Source organism: Lynx rufus, unplaced genomic scaffold (genome assembly GCF_022079265.1).
Source record: "Lynx rufus isolate CCGP_SWC_20201006 ecotype Redwood Valley unplaced genomic scaffold, mLynRuf1.p SCAF_2, whole genome shotgun sequence".
NCBI lineage: Eukaryota > Metazoa > Chordata > Mammalia > Carnivora > Felidae > Lynx > Lynx rufus.
In genome coordinates this window covers 22,311,286-22,335,208 of record NW_025814834.1, presented here as the reverse complement: position 1 = coordinate 22,335,208, position 23,923 = coordinate 22,311,286, and the positions used below count along the sequence as shown (strand labels likewise).

Below are 23,923 nucleotides of genomic sequence, written 5' to 3'. Positions count from 1 at the left end.
ACAATTTACCTAATGACTTTTTTTCTCCATCACTGTTTTAAGTATTGTTCTGAAACAGAAACAGACACCTTATTTATGTTAAAACAAAATATGATTAAAAATGTTTTCCACATAAAGAAAATATAAAAAAATCTTTCCTTCAGAGGACTGAACAATGAAGTAGTACTGAACACTAATTTTAGTTTCTTTTCTGAGAAACCTACATCAATACGCTGTTCACAGCAATTATACAAATCTAAATTTTTATTTATACCAATTACCAAAATGAAGGTGAATAAAAAGTCCCTCATGTAGTGCAACCCACAATGGTTTGAACCTGAGGGCCTACCAGCAGCACCTCTCATTTCCAGGCCTGGGTCTACCCTCCTGTTAGATTCTTCAGGGGGTCCACACACCTAGCTCAGCTGGCCACCCAGTAGGGACACTACAGTGCTTGTCCCAGAGCCTGGGACAGGTCTGGGATTTGACAGGTACACAATTGAAGTCTCCAGTCCACGGACGACTTGGAGAATATGCCAAATGCTTTAGAGATGTTTCAATAGAGATGATCCAAGATGCTGCTTTAATATATAAAATCGGAAGATTTTAACAACCGAATTCTCCATCTCTCCAAAAGCAGAGCTCTGTCAAGAGACTGAACTTTTTTCTTAACCTGGGACTATTAATAACGTATATTCAAATTCAACATTCAACTCTGGGATATCTATAATTCCCTATCATGTGATTATTAATTTGTTAGTTTTGCTTATGCTTTGGTGTGCCTTCTCCCAATGTTTTTAATACAAAATTCATATTTAGCCAAGTTTGTTATGATGAATTTCTGAATCTTATTATTCTCACTAACTTATCATAAATATAATGGTTCTATAAAAACTGTTGGGTTTCTGCATTGCATAAAAATTGCATTTTAAAAATACTGTAATTTTTAATAATTGCCCACTGAGTAAAAAACTATCTTTCTAATGGAGCTAATATTAAAATATGTACTGTCTATTGAAAAGGAGTCTCAAAAATTTTGACTAGGTCAAAGTATCATACCAGAGACACTGCCAGTGTGCTTACATCATATACTGTTTCTATATTAAAAACCAACCTAAAAAACATTAGCAATCTAAATCGTGGACTTACCTTAAACTCATTATTTTACATGTGAATATTTTTTTTTACTTCTTATGTCTTCAGCATGAGCCACCCCCCCGCTTCCTAAACCTCCTTTCCTATAGCTCTGCAGAACATTCCTATCAGTATCTTTAGATGAACATGCCAGCATATAAAGTCAAGGACTGAATACTCCCATGGTAACTACTGTAACAAGTGAATGGCAAATGTCTAACTACAAGGATAAATAAATGGGCTGTGCCTATGCCGGCTGCTTACCCATTCTGCAAATTTATTTGGTTGATTATTTAAACTGTCAAAAAAGCCTTATTTATTACACTGGTATCTTTTGATCCTGGCACCGTGCTGGCATTAGTATCAATCAGCAGACACAAGAATGTCACAAACTGCCCAGGGCAGTCACAAACAGGGCAGCATGGCCGTTTCAGTGCTTCTGTAGTGGGAAGGTGCCCCAAATCATAAAACTTACAGCTTTATAGCAGATGCTCAGTACAGTTCTATAGGGTAAGACAGGAAAATCCATTGCTCTAATTAGTGAGTTGAATTAAGAATACATTCCTCTGATGTTCTCTTATTCTAAGCAACAATCTGCCAACTCTCTGTGCCACTTATATCAAGTTAAAGAAGAAAATAAAGCATTTTCCCCCTGAAAATTAAAGAATAGTGTCCAGGTCTTTAATAACATGTTTGAATGATGACTAAGTATTGTTAATTGCTGTCACAGCACAGAAAACATCAATTTTTGAAAGTCAGGAGTGACATCTAGTCCAAGGGTTGCAACTCGAGTGTCTCCGAGGGCCCTCAGATTAGGTAAATGTGTGAGGAACATCATGTTAAGTGGTAGGAAGCTGGGGAGACTGCAACCACTAGGAAATGTACAGGAAACTTGAAACTTGAATGGCTACATGGGACAGAGCTGGTCCACATAAGTGGTATCTGCTCTGGTCCTCAGGCTGCCAATTTGAAACTCTTGATGCTTTTGTCTAATCGACCTCTTCATTTCAGATAGAGACTGAAGTCTTAAGAGATTTAAGCAGTTTTCTCAGTGACACAATGGAGATGAGAACTCTGATATCTTCCAATTCCTAGAGCAGTTTTTTTAATCTTTTTTCTTCTTTAAGCTTTACTCTTTGTTTAAAAAAAAAAAAAAAAATGAAGCATCTAAGGAAATGCCAGGCATTTTCTACACCAATTTAAGGTATTGTACCTCTCTTACAATAAGTCATATAACCACTTAATAGATGACTAAGTAGGAGGATCCATATTTTTTTTTTTAATTTTTTTTTCAACGTTTTTTATTTATTTTTGGGACAGAGAGAGACAGAGCGTGAACGGCGGAGGGGCAGAGAGAGAGGGAGACACAGAATCGGAAACAGGCTCCAGGCTCTGAGCCATCAGCCCAGAGCCTGACGCGGGGCTCGAACTCACGGACCGCGAGATCGTGACCTGGCTGAAGTCGGACGCTTAACCAGGCGCCCCGGATCCATATTTTTTAAGAGATTAGCAAAAAGTATAACAAATGGCAAAAAGTGCCGACTATCCTGGGGGAGGGGGTATGGGGCGAACAATGCATTTGGCTTTGTTTTCAGTGAATCAATGATTTTACTTAATCTGATGCCTAAGTTGCTACTCTTCTCGACATTTACAAAAATTACAAATTCGTGTCAATTTTCTAGTGAACCTCTTTTGAGGTAAACCAAGATTTACTAAAAAAAAAAAAGAAACTTTCAGCAATTTAAAGTGAGACATTAACATCATCAATGAAATGGAAGAATCTACCAGGCAAAATATGACCTAATTAACAAGTCAAAACAATGGATGGTATTTACAAATTTTTATTTATTCAATAAAAAGTTAAGCAAACTGCAGCAAAAATTCTTAAACCCATCTTCTGTGTTAAACAAAGTATCAGAACTTTCATAACATCCACTGACATAAAATCATCCAAAATACAATATATATATATATTGTAATGCTTATTCTCTCTATATGTATGTCAAAATTTAAAAATAGACCACTTTCTGGGGCACATGGGTGGCTCAGTCGGTTGAGCGTCTGACTCTTGATTTCCGCTCTGGTCATGATCTCGCAGTTTGTGGGTTCTAGCCCTGTGTTGGTCTCTGTGCCGATATCGAGAAGCCTGCTTGGGATTCTCTCTCTCACTCTCTCTGCCCCTTCCCTGCTTGCTATCTATCTCAAAAATAATAAACATTAAAAAAATTTTAAAAATAGGCCACTTTCCTCCAATTAAAAGATAGTTCTTAAAATTTAACCAAAAAATGTTTTATGTTTATACCATGTACTTGGCAAAGTCGTCATTATTCCACCATCCGTCACTAAAATAGTTCAGCAGAAAGAACTTATCCTTTATCCTCTCTTTTGAAGAAATAAGCAGCATATACAAGACCACTTATTAGCTTTCTCAGCTAATAATTTCCAAACTGAAATAACTAGGTGAATAAGCTATGTTATTTATGTAAACACAGATTTCTACATATGCCAGAATGATAGACACTTTATAATGTGTCCAGCCACTATCCTTATAAAAAGTTTAGATCCTTTCTTCCTTTTCACATGTTCATTGTTTTGGGATTTTGACTGAAACTACCATTTTCAGAAATATAGGAATGAAGTACCGGTTTTATTAAAACTCAGAAATTCTTTTAGCCCAGATATATTCCTGATCATGTCTACCATTTCAGGTAAGCTTTCCTTTGGCCCCGATCTTATTACTTTTTTTATATATGGGAAAGCAGCCCAATTCCCCAAGTGCTGCTTAACTCAAAGTCATTAACTCAGTCATTAAGGTAGCTCTGGCTACCTTAGTAAAGCCTGGAATCTTTGCATAGTAATGCAGCCTATGGATTCTGGGCTACAGTGGCTTTAAGAGAAGCTTGTACTATACAGAAAAATATTCCTTCATTCTAAATCTCTAGTAACCACTCTTAACCTCCTACATCTCATAACATCACATATATCAATGAATGTGTATTTTCACAAACCGCTGATGATGTTTGTGAATCTATACTAAGCTTAATCAGCTTTATCTTAATCTAGTTTTAGAAGGGGGGAAAAATCTAGTTTTACATCATGGAAATGGGAAGGAGTAGGAAAAAAGGGGTCCTTGAAACCACAGCTATACACAAATGATTACAGAATACAATGAAGATGGAATAAAGCTTTGACATGGAGGTCTGTTAAATGTCCAGAGGGGGAAACTACCCCTCCATGAAGGGCTATAGAATCTGCTCTTTTTCTTCAAAACCTAGAGCAGTAAATAAACCCTTATTTTAAAGAACTGCTATTTTTCTGGAGCTATCCATAGCTGAAATAGCACTGAAAATTTCAGAATTAAAGATCACTCTCAGCCAATATGTAATGTCTTAAAAAAATAAACAAATAAAATACAGAATCAAACATCATTCTATGTCAAAATTAAGTCCTAATAAATATGTCATTATATCCAAAGTGGACACTTATGGAACTCAAAATATTAGTAAAATAAATATTGAAGAATTTACCCTCTGACTCTATTAAAAATGAATATCCAAATTGTACAAACAAAATAATTTATTTTTCAAATGCCTTTCAATTGGGCTTTTTAAGCAAAGAGCCTATGATATCACTAACCTTTAGAAAAAAGGAAATCATCACAGGAAACCTTACACAACTGTGACAAAAAAATGGAAAAACAACTTATGCTCTCCCTGCAATTTCTGAAAACCTGGGTGGCCAGTACAAGAAGAAATAAGTCCCATATTACAAAATGCCACAGAAAAGAGTGGAAGGACAATGAAATGAAGGCTGAAAATATAAAATAAATGCTCAGTGTTCCACTCAGGCCATCATCAACATCTAGACTTGGGATATCACAGGAACCACTACGGCAGATCATTAGGTTTTGTAATTCTATATAAATACCAGTTAACAACTGGCTATTTCTGGCTACTTTTTAGGCCAGTATTCTAACTACAAACATATTTATATATAAAAACAGATTTTTTCATGGGATAGTATGCTGAATTTATTTATTTTACTTAATGTATATTGAGAAGCAGGTCAAATTCTATCTTAAAAATGTATTATAGGCTGTATCATAAAATTTTCTTAGGCAAAATATGGGTATCAATTCTAAAACCCTGTATTATTCATAATATCAAAATAATTCCCTTTTTAGAGTTGTGGTTAAAGATCAAACTCAGTCTAATATCCAAAATCTCTTCTTAATAAAATAATTTAAAAATTCATACTTGGTATTCTTTTTTAGTCATATATTTAAAGTTTATGTATGTAGGAATTTCCTCTTTGATTGGCAGGACAATCACCATAACAAAATGTCCTTGGTAGTCTAGAGAACAGGTGTAAAAGATCTGGCATGTTAGACTACAGAAATATACACACAGGTTCTAATTTCCCTGATAAACACTGAAGCTCTTACCTATACAATTAATCTTTGGAAAGTTGAAAAAGAAGATATACTTTCTAATTGCTATTCAAATTTGAGAAGCTAAATTTCTTCCAGAGAGCATGGATTTCACCCAACCGACACACATTGCTTTCAAAAGTGTTACAAATAGGACTCTGCCTATTAATCCACAAGTTTTCTTTTGATTGTTCCTTTGCCTGTATGCTTTCACACATTTACCTAGGGTAAAAGTGAAGATATAATTGTTTTTTGCTTTTTTAAAATGTAAACAATCCTTTTTTATAATACTTCAAATGTAACCATTATCATATAATAACATGATTTTTTTTTCAGAAACTATCTTTAAACTTTTCTTAATTCTTTCATATTTATTCCCCCTATGTCCTGCTATTAGAAATAACAATGAAAATGTTATTTTCCATATTTCTGGCTTAGGACAAATTCTCAGAAGTGGGGCTATTAGATCAAAAGATGTTATTTCTTTTTTTTTTTTTTAATGTTTATTTATTTTTGACAGACAGAGAGACAGAGCATGAATGAGGGAGGGGCAGACAGGGAGAGGAGGACACAAAAACCGAGCAGGCTCCAGGCTCCGAGCTGTCAGCACAGAGAGCCCGGTGCAGGGCTTGAACTCACGAGCTGTGAGGTCATGACCTGAGCCGAAGTCAAAGGCTTACCTAACTGGACCACACAGGTGCCCCGAAAGATGTTACTTCTTAAAAAAAATAATCCTCAGAGCATTTTTGGTGAAGGATTTCTGTAAGCATGAAGTTGCCTATCAATCTTAGTTGACAGAATGCTTTGGTATATTTACTTTTTGGTAATTAGCAAAGTTTAAATAGAACTGAACAGATTCTATTTTACTGAAGTGAATAAAATTTGAAGAAACATTGTAATGGAAAAGTGTGAGTCTGTTAACCTGACTACGAGGTTATATGATGGTATAAGGATTGTCTTTTAGGCTCCATCATCCTCAACTAAAACAAAAACAAAAGCAAAAACAAAGTACCCTATGTGGTGCCTCCTCACCTCACAGACACAAGCCCAATGTAAAATGTTGGGCACGTTCCCCGAGCAATGCCCTCTGGTGCTAAGGAATTTCAAACCTTCTCCAGCAGCAACTGTATTTAAACTGAGATGAGAGTGGGCAAGAGAGAGAGATTACTAAAGAAAAGATGACAGCCATCTGCTCTCCTCTTCACACTGAGATGAGAAATGAAGAGACAAAAGAAATTTTTTTTTTAAAGGTTAGGCTGGAGGAAATTTTGAAAGCAGGGTACTACAAGGACAGGTCAGTAAAAGATGTTTCCCCCTTTTGAAGGCTAGGTTACATCTTTAGCATGCAGTTCCACCTTACAGTCTAGAAGGACGATAAAAATTACGTATTCACGCATCTTCTGTTTTTTTCATTCTAGACATGTTTTAACAACCTTTGTACAATGATGGTTCTACGTTGCCTGTGAGGAACTGGCACCAGACCAGGGCTTAAGCCCTAAAATTTAATCTTAAGGAACTTTTCCTATCTCTATTTCCCATTTCTACGAAATAAAAACTACAAAACAGATGGCTGGTACAATAGTATCACTATGGCTTAATCTCAGAATCTTTGTTGGTATATGCATTAACTACGACACTGTAATATACTCTCACATATCACATGGAAAAAATAAGAGATGGACCAAGTAAGACAAAACACGGTTAAACAGAAAATATCCAATAATTAAATTTAGCAGTAATTCTTTAGTGTTCGTTTGTTTAAATTTGTTTAATTTGTTAAATGAGTCAATTATCCACAGAGAAAAGTTTAGATAAAATTTCCTCTTGACGACTCTTGGGTAGTTCAGTTGTTAAGCATCTGACTTCGGCTCAGGTCATGATCTCATGGTTTATGAGTTCGAGTCTCACATTGGGAGAGCTCAAGCCCTGTTTTGGATAAGCTTGAGGCCTGCTTTAGGTGTACATGAGCCCTACTTCAGGTGAGCCCTGCTTGCTTTTTTCTTTCTCTTTCTCTTTCTCTTTCTCTTCTCTCCCTCCCGCCCTTGTGCCACTTCCCCTCAAAAAAAAAAAAAAAAAAAAAAAAAAAAAAACAATCCCACTTGAATCTTCTTGGTTTATGGAAAATCCCATAAAAAGATAATAGTGACATTTCTGTATAGTTAAGCCAATAAAGATTTTGTCTACCAGCAAGCTAATGGATATCTTCAAACACAAGACCTAGTTTTAATAAGTCATAAATCTTTACAATTAATTTTGAAAGCTTTGGTCCACCTCATCTTTCTTCAATGTGGATGTTTTCAGACAGTTTTGAATAGATTTGAACATTTTTAAAAATCAAACTGACGCGTCTGACACTAAGATCAATGTAGTGAGAAATAAAGACTAGAAGAGAAGGTATTTGCAGTTTCTTGCCTTCTGTTGATACACCCAGTGACTATTTACAGTAACTGTCTTAAAATCTGACCCTATTTCTCTTTGGATTCTGTGTTAGAAAGTACAAGCATATGAACTTCAATAAGAGATCCCATGCATCCCTTATCCTACAGAAGCACTGACACTGGAGTGTTATTCACGACTGAGAATCACCAAATAGCACACTATTGAGTCAGTCTGAGTCCATGGTGATTCTATAAAAATGACATGGCTAAGCCATTAAACTGACAAAACTTCCATTTCTTAAAGGCAGATTTTATGGAAACCAATCACGTAGCCTATATATTTAACCAGATGCAAGTTGAACATATTCACAAGAACTAGACTTAACCGGCAATGCCTTAACATTCAAAATTTCACACGACTTCTTCATTGTTAAGACCTTATTATTATGAAAACCCACTCCTTCTGATAACCACTGGCAAAATTTCTGCAGCAGGTTCGGTAAAACGGCATCTACCATCATGGAACCATTTTAAATCAATGTTTTAAAATGACTGAAGCCCAATAAAACTTGCCACAGATTTGAAAGGTAAAAAGAGGTTCAAAAATAAGAGTAAAGCAGAAATTTTTTTTCTATGTACGTAATAACCCAGTCCAATTGCTTATTATACTTCTTAAATTGGCCATGACCAGGAGAGACTAAAGGAGAGACTAGTAACAGTTAGGGACGAGAACAGATGAGTGGCAGTGCTAGTCATAGCCTCAGCTGGGTCTGACCCCTGGGTGGACACGGGCATCGCAAGGAAAGTGGCGGCTGCCTTTAAAAAGGACATGAATACCAACTGCGAAAGGGAAACTGTTCTACAAACCAAATTAATTTCAAACTGAGATTAAATTAGTAACACAATTAAGATCTTGGTAAATCAAGCATTTCTATCATAAAACCTTCAAAGCACAAAGCCAAAACATAAAGTTTCTTAAAGCTAATTCTAATCCATCATTTGCTTCTTACAAAGAAAGTTTCATTTAAAATACTATTCTTTTTTAACTTTTTAACCTGAAATAATTACAGATTCCTAGGAGGATGCAGAGATGTCCATGCGCCGCCCTTCCTCCAGTGTCCAATGTTAACACCCCACACACTACAGAAGAATCTGACACTGATACAACCTATAGGGCTTATTCTGATTTCATAGTTATACACGCACTCAGCTACATGCGTGCACACGAGTGTGTGCAGATCGATACAATTTAATCACATGTGTAGCCCTGTGTGATGTACCCACCACTGGGGTCCAGACGCTCAGCTGCATCCTCACAAGACTCCCCGGGCAACCTGTTTACAGCCATTACTCTTTTCTAACAAATTAGTTAACAGAAAAGGTACACACGTTGTCCTACTTCAGCCATCGTATCAAAAGTAGATACTTTAGGGGCGCCTGGGTGGCTCAGTCGGTTAAGCGTCCAACTTCAGCCAGGTCACGATCTCGCGGTCCGGGAGTTCGAGCCCCGCGTCAGGCTCTGGGCTGATGGCTCAGAGCCTGGAGCCTGTTTCCGATTCTGTGTCTCCCTCTCTCTCTGCCCCTCCCCCGTTCATGCTCTGTCTCTCTCTCTGTCCCAAAAATAAAAAAACGTTGAAAAAAAAAAAAATTAAAAAAAAAAGTAGATACTTTAGCTACTGAAGAATAGGAAGTAACTCCATATGAGCTTTCTTTTTGTCTGAAGTCCTAAGTGAATCCAAGGTCAGGAAAAGCAATCAAGTGAGAGCAGGGGAGGTAGAAGGCAGCTCTGCAGGTGGTGGTGCTGGACCAACCAGAAGCAGGTAAGAGTTTGGATAATGGCTGGTGCAATCGCCCCAAATCAGGGAGTACAAGGCAGTCTAACTCCTAACAGCTTCCTAGAATATACTGGATCACTAAGAAAGCATGCACAGTTTTTAGAAATCATAAGGCAAAAGCAACAAATTATTTCATGTCATGGTAGTATATTTAAAATGTGTTTAAGTTACATATATTGTTGGATTGCTGGAAGCTTAAAACCCATTTACTCTTTATTAAAATAGTTCCTATTGTGAAAAAAAAAACTTTAAAAAAGACTAAAAAATTCTGTGGACACTCACCAAGAACATCTAAACAATACCACCAACATAGGAAGCTTTTTCAAACTGTAGCGACTAACCGGAGGTAAGAAAAATTAGCGTTAAGTTCCTTAAATAATTATTGGCAGTAGTACACCATAAAAAATGAAATTAATTGGGGTGCCCGGGTGGCTCAGTCAGTTGAGCATCCGACTTCAGCTCAGGTCATGATCTCACAGCTCGTGAGTTCGAGCCCCACATCAGGCTCTGTGCTGACAGCTCAGAGCCTGGAGCCTGCTTCTGCTTCTGTGTCTCCCTCTCTCTGCCCCTAACCCACTCACATTCTGTCTCTGTCTCTCTCAAAAATAAATAAACATTAAAAAAAAAATTTTTTTTTAATGAAATTAATCTACTCAATTCATTTTGTAGTTCTCCCAAATCTAATACTTACATTCAAATTTTAAGATCCAACATCCATTGAGAATCCCAAGCATACATTTTAGGGTACTTTGAACTGTATCTCCAGGAACAATGACATGAGTTACTAGAATACAAAAAAAGAAGTAACAGAAACAAATATATACCAAAAAAATTCTTCAATGATTATAACTAGTCTGTGCTTCATAATCTGAATTTTCTTCAAAAGCAACCATTTGTGTACTTAGATATAAGACTTTTTAAACTAAGTATCACTCTCCATCCTGGCCAACAGCATGAAAAACCAGATCATAAACCATGTATCTTAAAGCCACATTAACATATATTTTTCTTTTATTTTCAAATTGTAACTAAAGAATTAAAGCATTACATTGTACACAATTTATTTGTCATTAGCAAACACATAAGTTTGCCCTTCTGACACACTGTTCTGTCCTAAAATATGTGCAAAGCTTTAAACTTTACATTTCCTGACTAAATTAGGTCTGTAAAAACATTTTAGATTATAAGATTCAAAGTATACTGCCATTCCCCAATGATTAAAACATGTAATTGATGAGGGGAATTCTACAAATAAAATAGGATTGCCTATTTAAAACTTTTTTCAGACAAAAATAAGTAAGTATATAAAAATCCTCACCTGTACTGTCGAATTCAGCACATTTTTTAGCCTTAAGAATCACTGCAAGCTCACTGAGCATTTTTTGCTGTTCTGAAGAAAGCCCACTGCCTATAAGCACGAGAGGTCCATCCCTACGCTGACCAGTGTTTGTCTATTAATGAAAGGGGAGATACCACAGTGTTAAAATCATTTAAAAACTAAAGAAACCTATTAACTTTCACTTGATAGAAGCTTGAATCTCAGTATTTATCTTCCTCTATCTAGTAATTCCCCATAATTTCCATCGAATTGTGGCTCAGAACCTAATGCTCAATGCATTTGAATAGTTAATTCATAGTCCTTCCTCCCCACCTCACCCCAGAATAAAATGCTAAATAGTAATGTAAACGCAGGGCATCTTGTTTCCTTGATTCTAAACTGGATCTCTCTAGAATTTTATAACTTCATTCTGTCACCAGTAAGCCTTTCTTAAAAAAAATTATTTATAATCTCTGCACCCAACGTGAGGCTCTAACTCACGACCCTGAGATCAAGAGTTGCATATTCTACTGACTAAGACAATGAGGAGTTCCACCTTCTTTTCTTAAGTAACCCAAAACACCCACTTAAAATTATTAATTCCCTATCTCCCCTCCACTAACTTATTCTACTAAAGTTAAACTTGGTTTGGTCTTTTTTTTTTTTTTAATTTTGAGATAGTGTGTGCAAGCAGGGGAGGGGCAGAGAGAGGGGGACAGAGAATCCAAAGCAGGCTCTGCACTGCAAGCATGAAGCCTGATGCCAGGCACAAACTCACAAACCATGAGATCATGACCTGGGCTGAAACCAAAAGTCAGGGGCTTAACCAACTAAGCCACCCAAGGCACCTCTGGTCTTTTCATTTTAAACTGAGATTATGTAAAAAAAATCAAAGAACACTAGAGGCGCCTGGGTGGTTCAGTCAGTTAAGCGGCCGACTTCGGCTCAGGTCATGATCTCGCTGTTTGTGAGTTCGAGCCCCACGTCAGGCTCTATATTGACAGCTCAGAACCTGGAGTCTGCTTCAGAGTCTGTGTCTCTCCATCTCTCGGCCCCTCGCCTCCTCATGCTCTGTGTCTCCCTGTCTCTCAATAATAATTAATGTTAAAAAAAATAAAAAAATAAATCAAAGAACACTAAAGCGTCTAACAACACTGAGCTCAAAAACAGAAAACAAATTCTTTTTTTTTTTAATTCTTTTTAATGTTTATTTCTGAGAGACAGAGGATGAGTGGGGGAGGGGCAGACAGAGCGGGGGACACAATCCGAAGCAGGCTCCAGGCTCCGAGCTGTCAGCACAGAGCCCGCCGCGGGGCTCAAACTCACAGACCACGAGATAATGACCTGAGCCGAAGTTGGACGCTCAACCGACTGAGCCACCCAGGTGTCCCAAGAAAACAAATTCTTAACATCAAAACAGTTACCTATCAAAACCAAGACAATTAAAACAGACAAGAAAATACAGAAGTTAGACCAGATCCACCAACAGTAATAACTCAATGCAGCTATGAAAAAGAATTGCTCTAACAAAGACCAATATTTTCAGTTGTACAGAAAGAAGTAGAACTTCCAGGAGACAAAAACAACAAGTATAAAGAGAAAACACCAATGGATAGCATTAAGTGAAAGATTCAAAGAAACAATGAGCTAATGCCTTCAACAGCAGCCAAGAGAATTTAACAAATGGAACTGGAATGAGAGTCAGCCAAAAGCTACCTGATAAAAGACAAGCAACGTCCCGGCAAAGAAGAAAACAAAAAGTAAATCAGCACTATTGTGTTAAAGAATAAAAAGCCAAACACAGTACTGTAATTTTCAAATACAAGACAGAAGGCCCTCCGATGTGTGTGACTTTGTATGCATGGGATTTTGGGGTTCTCAAAAGCTCTGAAGAACAAAGTGAAACAGTAAGGTCTGATCACCAGTGCAGTTCAACAACTAGATTAGAGAAAGTTAGTGTTTAAATATTCACATATCAATGTAGTGATAATTCATAGTCTGATGCCCTACCATATAACACTAAGCTGTTAGCTACATCTATAAACAGATCGATTCCAATCATTCATTCGCTCAAAATATATTCAATGAAATTCTGCCATGTATTAAGTAAGTACATACACAACATTTTAAAAAAATTTCTATGAAAGGTTTTTCTAATGGCAATATTCAGCACTTGAGTATTGAAACTTGAAAACTATTTGAAAACTGAAAGTTGATGTCCAGTTTCCTGGGGCGCCTGGGTGGCTCAGTCAGTTGGGCATCCAACTTCAGCTCAGTTCATGATCTCATGGTCTGTGGGTTCGAGCGCCGCGTTGGGATCTGTGCTGACAGCTTGGAGCCTAGAGCCTGCTTCGGATTCTGTGTCTCCCTCTCACTCTGCCCCTCCCGGACTCGCACTCTGTCCTCTCTCTCAAAATAAATAAACATTTTTTTAAAAATTAAAGAAAAAAAAAGTTCCGTTTCCTAAGTGCACCTGGGTGGCTCAGTTGGTTAAACGTCTCACTCTTGATTTCTGCTCAGGTCATGATCTCATATTCATGAGACTGAGTCCCACATTGCTGAGCATGTAGGCTGCTTAAGAGTCTCTCTCCCTCTTGCTCTGCTTCTCCCTGACTCGCATACACATGCTCGCTCTCTCTCTTTCTCAAAAAAATGTTGTTTCCTGAATTATTCACCTGAGGTTCACGTTGCAAAAGTCTGACTGGACATGCTATACACATCACACACATATTGACATCACATTTCTGTATATGTTATCTTTCCTATTCACTAAGTTATAAGGTGCTTTAACCATGTCTAACCTAAACACTGTAAACATTCCCTAAGATGAAAATAGTGCAGTGCACTTGATGGATCATTCAATTACTAAATAATAGTAAAAAATAGTGATTCAATAATTGTCAGTTATACAAATATGTGCCATAAAAATAGCTCCAAATGGAACACATTACTTTCCAGTTTATGTAACTCCACTTCAGCAAAGTGAGTTCTCTGTACAAAATACAAGAGTGAAAAGATATCAATTCTATATATATAGCATATGATACTATCTCCATCAGCCCAAGAAGAGCACCAAAGTGGGTCAAGCATTTTCCTATCATCGTTTGTAACTCTGAACAAAAAATAGAAACCGACACTAATTTCTCATAGTTAAGGAATACTATTAACAACAACAACAACAACATAAAGCAAACAGCCACCAAAGCCACCCATCTGTTGGGGGCAGGAGGTGCGGGTGAGGAGGCACGTGGTTTGAATAAGCAGAGGTTATTCACCATGAGGTTCAAAAGATGTTCAGAACACATCCAAGGGTTCAATACCCTGATTTTATAGATATTAGTTGCTATGTACATGGCATTAAACTCTTATGAAAATTTTTCTTAAATTCTTAATTAATGTTTATAAAAAATAGGGTTTGAAATTATGAAAAGAAAAAGGATAAAAATGCTACTCAAAAGGATCATGGGCAGAGAAATAACAAAATGAACACAGCAACAGCCTTTTAAGTCACTAGAGATAGCTTCTCAGATTTCAAACAATGCCTTCCAACAACCATGAAACAAAAATTCTAGATTGGAAGTAAAGACACTCAAACCCCACACACTTATCACCCAATTCCTTCCACATGATGCTCTTCCTGAAGCAGCTCCCAGGACTTGGAAATCACGAATCTGAAGGAATTCAGACTCAGCTACTAAGCACTTATCCTGGTTTTAGGAGCAAGCATGTATCAGGGAGGGCCCTCCAGTACTTTCTCATGCATTTAACATACATTTATTGAGCACCTACTATTTGCCAGACACTGTTCTCAGTATTGAGGTTGCTACATTAACAAAAGAGGCAAGTCCTTGACCTCATGCAGGTTATAGTCTAACTGGAAGGGAGGGTGGAAACCCAATAAAATAAAAATGTATTTTGTCAAATGATCAGTGGTGAGGGAAAATAAAGCAGGGTTGGGAGGATACGAAGCCCTGGGAGGCTGCTACTTGAGAAACAGTAGTACAAAACCCTCTCGGATAGGACGACACCCAAGTGGGATTTAAAGGGAGTGATGCAGAGTGCCACATCTATGTCCAGTTCCCTACAATTGTCCCTGTCAGAGAAAACAGCTGGTGCTGAGGACTTGAAATGGGAGCCATGTTGGTGGATTCTAGAAACAGTAAGGCGGTGCAACGTGGCAGAAAAATGATGAGTGAAAGGGGGTCTGGCAGCAGCTGAGGGAAGACAGATTCCAGAAGGACACAACCCTTTCACCTTAGGACTTACCATATAACCATTATCTTTTTCTTCACCAGAAATCTACCATGAAGATAGTAATAATGATACTGTGAGGCCATGTCCATGAGACATGCAGAAGGTACAGGCTTCTTACACTTTATAAAAACACAGCAGTAACTGGGTAGAACTGAGGGGGGGTAAACAACTTCCTCTTCTCTGAGGACATCGCCATGTTCACACTCCAAGACCACCATAAAGGTATCTTTGTTTTTGACACATTTGACGTAATTCTTCTCCAGCTTTTCATAAAAGGAACATTGGCAAATGACAACTCAGTTATGCTATGTTCTGCCAGTAGAGTTCAAGTCCAAATGAATAAATACATGCCAATTTACACTGTTAAGTATGGTGGAACGGAATGAGTACTGACCTAAGATTTTAAGAAATTCAAGTTCTCACTGATCCATTCAAAAAAACCCTACTTTCTTTCTTCCGTTTTTTTTAATGGCTTGTTAACCATGAGCAAATCATACTAGGTTTCAGCTTTCTTCTTTGTAAACTAGTAAATTTCTACTAGTAAAGTAGAAAGATTTCTACTTTCTCCTGCAGTTCATTATGAAAACCACCTTGGTGCACACTTGCAGGGCTGACGTCCAGGAGAAGGCAGGAGATAAACAGTTGTCAGAGCACAAAGGTAACCAGCCTGCGACAGCAGCTATGACCACATCTTTGACCTGAACTCATCCCTTTCTCTCTTCTTCCCCTATCTGAGCAGCTGAGTGCACCCACCACACCCCTCTCTTGAAAAACCCTCTTCTTCTCTCCCTGCCCACATCACACCACCATTTCCCATCAGAGTTCTGTTTACCACACAGCCTCCTAACCAGGTTTTGGTCTTGGCCCACTCTCAGCTGTCCTCTGCAGTCCCAATACACTGAAAATGCACAAGAGTGCCCTGTTGCGTAGTAATGTCTAAACTCCTCCTGGGGGGAGCCAAAGCCTTTTACATTCTGAGCCCAACTTCACTCTTGACCTCTGGTTCTTCTCTAATAATATACCTTGTGCTCCTCTCACACTAACTAGTTTCTCAGATTTCAAAGATTCTTTATGCTTCCTTGTCTATGAGTTCTGTTTCCTCAGATTTGGACTGCCATCCCCACTTTGTATACCTGACTGCAGTGCGGCAATGCTCACTTCCTCCACACTAACAGAATCCCATTTTTCCAGATATCCACTCTTCAAGAACCTTCCCTGCCTTCAACCATGAAGTATGTCAACACGAACTGTGTGACCAGTTCTGACCAGTAAGACATAAGGGGAAGTCCGGTGGAAGATTCTAGGAAGGGTTTTAGTCCTTCTTTTAATGGTGGACACAGTCACATGTGCAGTTGTGGCTATCACCCTATAACCACTGGAGGGAGATTGGTGAGGACAAAGCCACCAAGCTGAGGATGGCAAAGCAGAAAGACAAAGAATTTGGGTCTCTAGCGCAGCCATTTAATTGCTGAACTCACCAAAGAAAGCTATTCTAAATTGGGATTAGCTTTACATAAAAGAATATATTGCCGTTAGGCATTTGAGTAAATGTTTTGTTATCTGCAGCCAACAGCATTCTATTAGATACCTTGCTAAAACTTTTACCTTTAAAAGTTTACAAGCTTTCTTGTTACCTTCTCTGTGAAGCTCTTCTGATCCCTTCTGGAATCAGCTTCTTCCTTCTCTGTAGATCTCCTGTACATTTTTATGGCTTCTATTATAAATTTGTTACAGTATGTAATGAACTTTTTTATATCTATATTCACCATTAAACTGTAAATTCCTATGGAATAAGCATTCTTTTCACTTTCTCTAGCTTGTAGCTCTTTCCTGAACTACAGACTCACATGCCTGTTCAAGATCTCCATTTGCTGCCTTAGAGGCATAAAATTGGTCAAGAGAATTATTGATTTCCTTCCCCCACAGCAGGAAACGGCCCTACCATCTACTATCCCTTTGCTAGTCATATTAATTCTACTCTTTATCTACACTTCACATATAATCCATCAGAAAGTATGGTACCATTAACTCAAAAACAGACACTCAACTTCATACTTCTCGTAATTTCCACTATTACCTTAATCCAGGAGGTCACGATAACTCATCCTGTCACAATGAAACAGTCCTCAGTGATCTCCCTGCCTCAACTCTTGCCCCACCTCAGTCTCTTTATTACAAAGTAGCCAGAGTGAACTTCCTAAAACATAAACCAAATCATATCATTCCCTTGCTTTAAATCCTCTCAGTGGTTTCCAGTACTCTTAGACACTGACTAGTCACCGTCAAGTAGGACCTTCTCTCTAACCTTCAAATATGCCACACTCATCCACTAAGGGACCCTATACACTTGCTTGGAACACCTGTCCTCCAGATGTTCACCTGGATACCTCCTCCTTCTCATTCAGGTTTCAAATCAAACATCAGTGCTCTAAAGGCCCTCCAATGACTCCAGCTAATGCAGTGCCTTTTCTGGAGCCCTCAAGCTCCACTCAATTATACTCTACAAAATCTTCAAACCACACAATTTAAGTTCCTGAAATTATTTCATTTACATTAGTTTACATATTTACAGAGTGTCTCTGTAAGAGACATCTGTCTTACAGACATCTTTGTCTTACAGACATCTCTATTAGAATGTGAGTTCCTTGAGAGTAAGAGTTCTATCTGTCACACTGATTGCAGTATGAATGCTCCCTAAAATATATATGGGAGTCAATAAATATTTGTTGATGGATTTATTCTGATTATAATAGTCTTTGAACTCACAGTAGCTAATACAAAGAAAATGTTGAATAATTTTTTGGTGATTGAAAGCAACTTGCTAACTGGAAATTGATGTATTATGTTCCTTTCATAATCAATTTCAATAAAAGACCTAAATTTCCCAAAGCCTAATCCATACTTACTACTGAGCAATGGCGAGTTGATGATGATTCATTCTCCTCTGGTAGCAGCAATAGTGACTTCATATTTTCACCGTCTGCATAATCCACAGGCCGCAAACCAAATATGTTACTGGTAAAATAAGTGCAGATAGGTTTAAGTAAATAGAATGTGTGACTTGATATTTAACTAAATGGATGCACCAGGGGATGAATTTTTTCAACTTCCTTAATAATACACAACTTTTATACTAAAATAAATGACTCAGAATTCATACAAAGCATAAGAATCAAGTATCACAAGCTGTTGAATTCAATGGAAAAAAACATGTGAAATTTCAATTTGACATCACACCATTCTAGGGAGTATTTTTAATTGGATATATTGTTACTTACACATGAATTTTTTCACAACTCTGTATTCTTCTGTATTCATATTCTTAATATAGCTTTATAATCATTAATCACCAAGGGTAGGATGCTTTCAAATGCAAATAAAAATAATTTACCATACTTATTATAGTCTCTGTATTCTATGTCAACAAATACAGAAATTAGATAAATACACAGGACAAGCATTCAGATCCACTAGAAAGAAAACCGTGCCACATGACAAATGAATAAAGTAGTGGACAGGGCACTTTTAAAATTAATTTTAATATGTATGTACATTATATAGTAATCACAGCCATCAAGAGAACCAACTGTGGTTTAGGGAATAAGTGGATGCAGACTTCTCAGCATGTGCTAATTCATAAGTCACTGAATATTACACTGGAAGGGAATTCAGAGACCTGTAGAAATCTGTTATTTCATAGATAAGAAAACAAAAAGGTTCCAGTGACTTAACTAAGGTTGTGTTTTTCCTTGTTTATTCCAATAATATTCAATACTGCCCATCATTCATTTTTTAATTATAAGTAAATTGGTAAAACTGTACAACTTTTGTCTACTATTCCACTTCCTTACACATGGTTTCAAAATAATTTTAATATATTGTATTATGGTAAAAAGTTTTCTAAAATGATAGAGTTAAGATGGCGGAGAAGTAGAGGGGACCCTGGGCTTTCCTTGTCCCTCAAATACAGCTGCTTTGAAGTCAGAGTACTTGGAACACCCCGGAAATTGATCTGCAGAGTGGCAGAAGGACCTTCACAGCTGTAGGAAGACAGCTTGGCAAGTACGAGGTACATGGATGTGAATCAGCAGAGAGAAAAACAGCTTAGCTGTGGAAGAAAAGGGAACCTTTCCATGAAGAGACAGAACAGAGAGGTGTTGAGATAGTGCAGCATTGAGACAGCACAAGAAGAAAACCTCCCTGGACCATGGACGGGGGAACGAGAAGTACTGAGGTCTCAGTTCTTTTTTGCAAACAGCTTATGGAGCTCAAACTCTGAGGTTCTGCTCTCTTTGGAGCAGAACTGTGGAGCATGCTCCTGGAGAGAAGGGACGAGGTACTTGAGTGCATAGTGTCGTGTTGTGATCTTTGGGATACACTGGGAGGGAATAGTCCCCTTCCTGGAGTACTTTTGGAAGGGGGTTTACTGCCTCCCTAAGGACAAAAGACCTTGCAGGTGCCAGCCAAGGGCCTTTCTTCAGCAGAGAGGCTCTGCTCTGGAGGAGGAAGAGAGTGAGTCTGAGTGATGCCAGGTCCTTTAAGACTTTGGGTTTTGAATCCCAGCTGTGCGCCAAAGAAAAAACAGAGGAGAGTTATGATGCAGGGCAATCTGACTGCCCTAGCTATTCTGGGAGGAAACAATCAACAAAACTAAAAGGCAACCGACGGAATGGAAGAAGATATTTGCTAATGACATATCAGATAAAGGGTTAGTATCCAAAATCTATAAAGAACTTATCAAATTCAACACTCAAAAAACAAATAATCCAGTGAAGAAATGGGCAGATGACACGAACAGACATTTTTCCAAAGAAGACATTCGATGACTAACAAACACATGTAAAGATGCTCAACATCACTCATCATCAGAGAAATACAAATTAAAACCACAATGAGATACCATCTCACACCTATCAGAATGGCTAAAATAACTCAGGAAACAGATGTTGGCAAGGGTGTGGAGAAAGGGGAGCCCTCTTGCACTGCTGGTGGGAAAGCAAACTGGTGCAGCAGCTCTAGAAAACAGTATGGAGGTTCCTCAAAAAATTAAAAACAGAACTATCCTACGGCCCAGCAATTGCTAGTAGGTATTTATCCAAAGGATACAAAAATGCTGATTTGAACGGGCACATGCACCCCAATGTTTACAGCAGCACTATCAATAGCCAAATTATGGAAAGAGCCCAAATGTTCATTGACTGATAAATGGATAAAGAAGATGTGGAATATATATACAATGGAATACTACTCGGTGATCAAAAAGAATGAAATCTTGGGGTGCCAGGGTGGCTCAGTCAGTTAAGTGTCTGACTTCGGCTCAGGTCATGATCTCATGGGTCATGTGTTCAAGCCCCACATCAGGCTCTGTCTGGGCTGATGGCTCAGAGCCTGAAATCTGCTTCAGATTCTGTCTCTCCCTCTCTCTCTGCTCCTCCCTCATTAATGCGCTGCCTCTCTCTCTCTCTCTCTCTCTCTCTCAAAAATAAATTAAAAAAAAATCAAAAAAAAAAGAATGAAATTTTGCCATTTGCAACAACATGGATCGAACCAGAGTGTATTATGCTATGCAAAGTAAGTCAGTCAGAGAAAGGTAAATATTATATGATTTCATTCATATGTGGAATTTAAGAAACATAACAGATGAACATAGGGGAAGGGAAGGAAAATCAAGATAAAAACGGAAAGGGAGGCAAACCATACGAAACTTAAATACAGACAACAAATTGAGGGGAGGTGGGTGGGGGGGATGGGCTAAATGGGTGATTGGCATTAAGGAGGGCACTTGTTGGGATGAGCACTGGGTGGTATATGGAAGTGATGAATCACTGGGCTCTATTCCTGAAACCCATAAACACTGCATGTTAACTAACTTGAATTTAAAATAAATAAATTTTTAAAAATAAATTAAAAAAAAATACGCCAACATAAAAAAAAGTTTTCTTTTTAAAAAAAAAAAATTTAGTATTTATTTATTTTTGAGAGACAGAGAGAGACAGAGCACAAGTGGGAGAGGGGCAAAGAGAGAGACACACACAGAATCCGAAGCAGGCTCCAGGCTCTGAGCTGTCAGCACAGAGCCCGACACAGGGCTTAAACCCACGAACTGTGAGATCATGACCTGAGCCGAAGCTGGACACCCAACTGACTGGGCCACCCAGGAGCCCCCCAGAAAAGTGTCCTAAAATGAGCATTTCTTTTATAAGACTTCATAGTTTTTAAGATTATGGTATGTCTATGCAATGGCCGTTAAAGTGAGCCATGAAAATGCAATGTGTTCAACTAGATATAAAATGGCGAACATGGAACAATACCATCTTTTAAAATTGCACTGAATGTATAGAGAAAGATCTGGAAGGAAACAGAGTGGAAGGAAGAGGGAGGAGGAAGCTGTCAACTCAGATGCTGCATGAAGGGCACATAAATGAGGGACAAAAGCACCAGTTTGGAGACAAGGTCATTAATGACCATGGGGAAAGATGTTTTGATGGCATAGCAGGAAAAGAAAGCTAGTGATCAAGAAAAGAAATGAACCACAGCAAACATTTCTCTAATCACTGTTACTTATCACTATCAGGTTCAGTCATTCTTTCTTTTTGGATTAGCACTGGTAAATATCAATAAATTTGTACTCTCAGATTTCCCTTTAGGCCTAGGTTCAATAACGTGTAACCTTCCTCTGACAACAGTCTTTCTCTACAAGAACTGTATTGTGTTTTGGCTCTCTGATTTACAACAAAGTGACAAGTCATTGTGCTACATTTGGGGTCTTTCCAAATTCCCATACACTTAGAGCAAACAATCTCAGTTTATTTCAAAAGGCAACTAATTTCATCCATTATACTTGATACTTCTCAGTTTCATTCTCTTAAAATACTGTGCTCACATACCAAATAAACAGTCTCCTCACACATATATTCTGTAAGTATGACAATCAAAAAACAGAAATCTGAGATAATGAATCCATATTCTGGGTCTTAAACCACCAAGTGCAAAAATGAATAAACAACAAAAAACCATGTCACACTATAGGCCATCAAAAAAATCACTGTACACAAAAAGACTTTTTTAACAAAACAACTGAAAATTTCACACTTCACAGACATAAAAGGTAGGAGCCCAATCAAGTGTACTTTAATAAGTAGTAACTATAGCATAGTTGTTTTTACACAGGTATGAATAAAAGTCCATTACGACAACATAGAATAATATTAATGAAAGTACTTCTCAAAGCACCACCATCAGCTTGTGGGCTTCAAACAAAAAGTAACCAGTAAAACAATTGTCTGCACAAGTAAGATGCTTGTACTGAAGTTTTCCTTCATAAAATGACAGGCAGGATTCTAATTTACATTTAGAGTCCTTACTACACAAAGCTTACTATCTCATATGGTCTTTAAACATGCACTTGGATTATGGACAGCTTCTGCTTATACACAGTTCACTAAACCCTGAGCCCTCCTGTATTGCTAATGAACTGGAGAATGGCACATACAAATGCTACAGATTGAAAGATAATCAGTTAAGCCTCAGTCCTGCATCACAGGAGACAGAGCCTATTAAATCCTGTCATGTTTCTCCTTTGTCGTGGACTACTGAAATCTGAAATTAGAGACAAGTTTTTATACGGCACCTTCAAAAAACCAGAGTAAGAGGAGACAGCATATCACATGGGTGATATGGGTACAAGAAAGTCACACCTTTTTCCCCATAATGATATATTTGAATGGACTAACATTTTCTTTACAGACTTAGTGTAAAAAAAATCAGTTTAAAATGTACGTAATTGCGGGGCACCTAGGTGGCTCAGTTGGTTAAGCATCCATCCAACTCTTGGTTTCAGCTCAGGCAGTGATCTCATGGTTTGGGAGATCAAGCCTTAAGTTGGGCTATGTGCTGACAGCGCAGAGCCTGCTTGGGATTCTCTCTCTCCCTGTTTCTCTCTTCCCCTACTGTGCTCCCGCTATCTCAAAAAAGAACAAACATTAAAGAAAATAAATAAATAAATAAATAAATAAATAAATAAATAAATAAATAAAATTTGAAAAAAAGGTAATACTTGAAGAAAAGTGACATGTCACACGTACAGGAGACTATCACTGTGACTGATTATTAATTGAAGACAGAATAACTCTCCTCACTAGGATTCTTTTTGATCACTAAGACTGATGAGAAGTAAGTTCTTACTAAAGAGTTGAACTGCTGTGTTTAACTATTCAGCTTCACCCCAAAGGCAACAGTTCAGGTCACAGCATTAACCCTTTCATGTCCTTTCTGTCCAAGAATATGGTGGAAACTGCCCATGACTATTCCCAAGAGAAGTCTCACCACTTTTTTTTTTTAATTTTTTTTTTCAACGTTTATTTATTTTTGAGACAGAGAGAGACAGAGCATGAACGGGGGAGGGGCAGAGAGAGAGGGAGACACAGAGTCGGAAACAGGCTCCAGGCTCTGAGCCATCAGCCCAGAGCCCGACGCGGGGCTCGAACTCACGGACCGCGAGATCGTGACCTGGCTGAAGTCGGACGCTTAACCGACTGCGCCACCCAGGCGCCCCTCACCACTTTTAAAAGGGGAGAAGGAGAGATGGGCAAATTTA

At 38.0% G+C, this 23,923-nt stretch overlaps 1 protein-coding gene across 1 annotated transcript in view; it reads right to left on the bottom strand.

Annotated features, from left to right (window-relative positions):
- Positions 1-23,923, bottom strand: part of BARD1 (BRCA1 associated RING domain 1) — an 82,875-nt gene that overhangs the window by 3,254 nt on the left and 55,698 nt on the right. Inside the window, exons 7-9 of the mRNA XM_047085255.1 lie at positions 18,234-18,342; positions 11,074-11,206; positions 10,447-10,539 (exon numbers count right to left, since the gene is read on the bottom strand). Coding sequence (XP_046941211.1) covers positions 10,447-10,539; positions 11,074-11,206; positions 18,234-18,342 — 335 coding nt within the window. The remainder of the gene's footprint in view (positions 1-10,446; positions 10,540-11,073; positions 11,207-18,233; positions 18,343-23,923) is intronic.